Source organism: Sinocyclocheilus rhinocerous, unplaced genomic scaffold (genome assembly GCF_001515625.1).
Source record: "Sinocyclocheilus rhinocerous isolate Xijiao unplaced genomic scaffold, SAMN03320098_v1.1 scaffold827, whole genome shotgun sequence".
Classification (NCBI taxonomy): domain Eukaryota; kingdom Metazoa; phylum Chordata; class Actinopteri; order Cypriniformes; family Cyprinidae; genus Sinocyclocheilus; species Sinocyclocheilus rhinocerous.
Window position 1 is genome coordinate 183,074 of NW_015633173.1, and position 5,285 is coordinate 188,358.

The 5,285-nt window shown below is 35.4% G+C and overlaps 1 protein-coding gene across 2 annotated transcripts in view; it reads right to left on the minus strand.

Annotated features, from left to right (window-relative positions):
- The window catches only part of LOC107743293 (poly (ADP-ribose) polymerase 1), a 26,245-nt gene that overhangs the window by 3,083 nt on the left and 17,877 nt on the right, over positions 1 to 5,285 (minus strand). Inside the window, exons 11-18 of one of the 2 annotated variants that reach the window (XM_016556462.1) lie at positions 4,418 to 4,483; positions 4,187 to 4,319; positions 2,586 to 2,781; positions 1,926 to 2,054; positions 1,716 to 1,799; positions 1,471 to 1,593; positions 1,258 to 1,386; positions 1,063 to 1,161 (exon numbers count right to left, since the gene is read on the minus strand). In XM_016556462.1, the coding sequence (XP_016411948.1) occupies positions 1,063 to 1,161; positions 1,258 to 1,386; positions 1,471 to 1,593; positions 1,716 to 1,799; positions 1,926 to 2,054; positions 2,586 to 2,781; positions 4,187 to 4,319; positions 4,418 to 4,483 (959 nt within the window). Of the gene's footprint in view, positions 1 to 1,062; positions 1,162 to 1,257; positions 1,387 to 1,470; positions 1,594 to 1,715; positions 1,800 to 1,925; positions 2,055 to 2,585; positions 2,782 to 4,186; positions 4,320 to 4,417; positions 4,487 to 5,285 lie in introns of both variants that reach the window. The other variant, XM_016556460.1, reaches the window with a different exon arrangement.

Below are 5,285 nucleotides of genomic sequence, written 5' to 3' on the forward strand. Positions count from 1 at the left end.
AAAAGAAATTAAGGTTTTTGAGGAAAACATTCCATGATTTTTCTCTTTATAGTGGACTTCAACTGGGACCAATGGGTTGAAGGTCCAAATTACAGTTTATAAAAAGTATATACATTTTTATTTTTTTAGAAAATGTCAGATCGTTTCGCTAGACAAGACCCTTATTCCTCAGCTAAGATCGTATAGAGCCCTTTGAAGCTGCACTGAAACGGCAGTTTGGACGTTCAACCCGTTGGGTCCCATTATATGGATAAAAATCCAAGAATGTTCTCCTCAAAAATCTTAATTTCTTTTTGACTGAAGAAAGAAAGGCATGAACATCTTGGATGACATGGGGGTGAGTTATCAGGAAATTTTAATTCTGGAGTGAACTTATCCTTTAATGCACTAGTGAACCCTGTAAAGCCTGAAAATTCACATTTTTCTAAGTTAACAGAAAACAAACCCTAAAACTTCACATACTGTATGTGTTTTATATCATATTTGATACATCAGGCTTTTATGGCTCATATAGTATAATATAGGAGAACATGAAGCTCATACTCAAGGAGGGAAAAAAACACTTTATTTTTTTCAGAGGCTCAAGCTGAGCAAAAATATGCAATTTAGTACAGTTGCTGATATTTATATGGTCAAAAAGTATGAAATTCTGATAACGTGGAATGTAAATGAATGAGACCTTTATAACAGTACTGCAGACTACTTGCATAAAATACCACTCTATATTTTAAATATAGGAAACATGAAGCTCATACTCAAGGAGGGAAAAAAAACACTTTATTTTTTTCAGAGGCTCAAGCTGAGCAAAAATATGCAATTTAGTACAGTTGCTGATATTTATATGGTCAAAAAGTATGAAATTCTGATAACGTGGAATGTAAATGAATGAGACCTTTATAACAGTACTGCAGACTACTTGCATAAAATACCACTCTATATTTCCCAATAATATGTCCTAGTAAGATTATATTTAAATGCTTTTCTGATAAAAGCACTGTAATTGTAATTGTGGGGGCAAAACATATAATGCATATGCAGTAGGCATTATAGGGTTAACCTCACCTCCTCGACATCCAGTGTGTAGGTGTTGTGAGTAGCAGCGTGTGTATTCTTCAAATATTGTAGGATAAGCTGAGCCTCACTTGATGACTGTTCAACCACCTAGAAACACAAAATCGGCATCAATCACTACAACATGACCACTTCATGGTAATAGTGAAGGATACTTCACAGTTCTTTCAGTGAAAGACATTTTACCTCAATTTTGGTTTTGAGTTTCTCGTAGTTAATATCAATGGGATCTTTCTTATTGTCCTCCACTCCTCCTCGTAGCAGGCTGTAGGCCACCTCGATGTCCAACAGGTTGTCCAGCATTTGCACCTTTTGCTATAATGGATATGCAACAGGATTGAGTACAATCACAGCAAGACTGTTTCCGTGCCAATCTTTAGATGGTTGCCCAAGTCGTACCTGTATGTAATCCATGTTATTCAACAGTGGTGGTTTCTTCATGCCGAAGTCGTGAGGTATCAGTGTGTAGAAGCGATTGGACAGATCTAAGATCTGTGCTTCTGCAGCGCTATCTGCCACAACCTACAGAAATGAATGAAGAGCAAAAAGGACGTTAGGATAAAGGCAACCGAAATGGGAAGAACTGGGCTTTTAATACATATATATACGGTTGAGATCCAGCTTTCAGAACCACTAAGACCAACCTGTTGGACCTCACTCAGGAGGGAATAAGCACTCTGGATCTGTCGCTTACTTAGTTTTCCCAAAGGCATCTTCTGCAAGTCAATCTGTAGGAGAAATTACACAAAGTTACCAACACATATGACCACAACAAATATAGATAGTTTTAGTGCTATTTTACTGCGCTTGTCTTACATTTTCTAAAAATAAAAAATAAGAGGAAGTGAACACACCTCAAACTCAACCATGGCTTTCTTCATGCTCTCCACATCAAAGATCATTCGGATGAGGTCTTGGATGGGTTTGTCCAGCTTGGACTTGGCACCTGTGCTCGCAGTTAACTTCTTCACAGCCTCCTCGTCCTGGGTAAATACATGCAGAAAGCTCCATATTGATTTATTTAGATTATAAACAATTTGTTTAAATACTTATCACTATGTTTATATTTGTAGGCTCTCTATCAGAGGAGCCAGGACCCACTAGGAAGCCTTAGCACACTTCCAAAGTGAAATGGCTTCAAATTATTTAAAAGACAAGACAAAACAAGGCTTAAAATGAGCTAATCATCATTTTATATTTTAATTATATATTATATAATTACAAATGTTGTCAAGCTCTATAATAAGGTAATACTTTATTTGGTAGAAAATTGCTATTTGTGAGTAAAAATGTACATGTATATTAATTAATCAAAGGTATAAACCATAAAGAACATTCAGTAATGGTATTATGGAATTAAATTATTTTAATATAGTCTTTCTGACGGCCTTTAATTCATGTTAACAGACGCAACTAATATTCACAAAGATGTATGCACAATTCTAGCAGTGCTTTTTAAATCACACTCTCACATTTCCAACAGTGCTCTGGCTTGATGTCACTCCAGTTCTTACCTGTCCGTAGTCAATCTCTAGAGGATAAAACTTGTTGGGGTATTTTGTGAAGTTGCTGGAGGCCCAGGCATTCCCAGTCTTTTCCTCATACACGCTGCAGAAATTGTCCATTGCGGAGTTCTTATCATAAAACTTGTCCAGTTTGTTTCCCCCAATGGTGGTGCCGACTCGACCCCACGACCTGAACACCCAGTATCTGAAAAAGCAACACAAGCATGCTCAAGACAAATGGCCCTATCTGGTCAAATAAATAAATAAAAGGTATTCCTCACATAAAAAGTGTACATTAAAAAAAAGCTTGAATTGATTCGTACCCTAAATTCACACTTTTATAAGAGAAATACCTTATGGGAAACATTTGCAAAAAAACACATATACATTAAGGTTTTGAAGCAGCAGTTGGTTAAAAATGCTGCTTGCAAAGCACTTACTATTACATCAAAGAAACTTGTATATACAGTATAAAATTACTATGGATTATCTATATTGTACAATTAAATTGGCTGTCTAATAATGAACAAGTTCTTAAGTTTGGGATAAAATTACGTATGTGTAAGAGCAGGGTATATACAGGAATCATGGAGTTAAATTTAATACCTTTTAAAGGGGTCACAGGTAAAATAATGATCACAACTATTGCATAATTTTAATTGTGCATCCCAAGCCCATGCCAGTAAAAAAAAAAGAACAAAGTAGTGCAATTACCATGTCCCAAATATAAAAATGTAATTTCCATCCCTAAAATACTAATTTTACAGTCACTGTTAGGGACATTTATCATAAACACAGCCCAAATGCTTCCTTCTAGTGTGGACCAAAACATTCAGTAGTTTTATTACAGGTAGAATGCAAAATGTTTCAGTACAAGCATTTCAACCAAATGTAATTTATGCAATATTTCAAACCTTTAACCCACTGGGGAAAATCAACCAATGGCAAGAGTTTAAAAGCAGCCCAATATCGTGGAAAAAAACAACAACAACCCTGCATCCAACACAAGCTGCAGAAGTCAGATTTGACTGATCACGGGTCAAAAGTAAGGAGAGATAACTGACAAGATGTTGGAGGATTTGCTCCTCAACAGATCCTGAGCTCATTGAAAAATATCTTATATCGTAAGATGTGCTCCCTTTACACAGTGCGCGCGTGATCGCGAAATCGAAAGTGAAAGTGAACTGCGACTGCTCATTCAAAAGGAATTTAAATACCCCACATATTGATAGCGGCGCCCTGATACGCGAAAATTATATACAATATTAGAATGTTTGCGGGAGCGGATGGGAGCATGCGATAATGGTCAGAAATTCAGCGAAAGCAGGATCAACAAGCCTCGCGCTATCACGCAGCGGCGCAGTCAGTCAGTGAGCGCCGTAACAGATGACGTCAAATCTTGCGGGATTCCATAAATAAACTACACAGAACCCCACTATTCGGACAAATATACATAACGAAAAGATGATACAAAATTTAATACCTTGGAAAATGGCATATAAGACTTTTTAATACTTTTTAAGAGCCTTAATTTTCTCTAAATTGATTTATCAACTTTTAATACTTTTTAAGACCCCGCGGACACCCTAAAGAGGAATCCAAATGCTCACTGTTTCTTGACGTCATCCTCCAGCAGCTGTAGTTTGTAGTATGAGTTCGTCCCTCTGACGATGTCCACGAGACCCAGTGTGGCGCTGTAAATCTTCCCATTCTGATCCAGTACGTGAGCACAGTTTTCCAGACCTGAGCAATCAATTCATGATTAAGGCATTGCACAAACAACCAAACAGAACATACTGACTTATATCTTGAAGTGTTATGGAAAAATTAGTCCGTCTCACCTGAGTCTGGATCAACTGCTGCCCCTCCTTTCACTGTCAGTTTCATTTTCTTCGATTTGCTTCCACCTGCTGGAGTAAGAAAACAGGATTATTGTGTTCAGCAAGAGTGTTTAACACTCCCTTTTAAGATTTACAAATTACAAATCATGTCAATGCATTTGAGAATGTATATAAATGGAATTTGAAAATCAAAAATGCTTCTATCAATCCTAGAACAAAACCACAACAACTTCAAAAGAAAAAAACATTTTATTTCTTAATGTATGTCTTAATGAATGTTTTAAAAAGTGGATTATATATATATATATATACACACACACATACACACACACACAGGGTTGCACATAAGTTTTTTGGTCTGGTTCTCATGAGAGCACCTGGAGATTTGGTTTGGTGCTCACCCTGCATGTAGTGTGAAATAGAAGTATAAAAAATAAATAAATTGGTAATATTAATAACAGTATTACTGCACTTTATTTAGGTAATTTTTTTAATAAAATAATAAACAAAATAATAAAGTATGATAAAATAAATGAGTATTAAACAAAAAACATTATTTTATAGTACACTTAAAAATACAATGCAAATATTTACATTTTAATTTTTTTCTTTTTACATGAATTTTTAACATTTTAAAACCTAAAATCAGCAAGCATTTATTTTGGTGGGTTGCAAGTACAGGTGCATCTCAATAAATTAGAATGTCGTGGAAAAGTTCATTTATTTCAGTAATTCAAATAAATTCAATTTAAATAAATTCAATGCACACAGACTGAAGTAGTTTAAGTCTTTGGTTCTTTTAATTGTGATGATTTTGGCTCACATTTAACAAAAACCCACCAATTCACTATCTCAACAAATTAGAAAA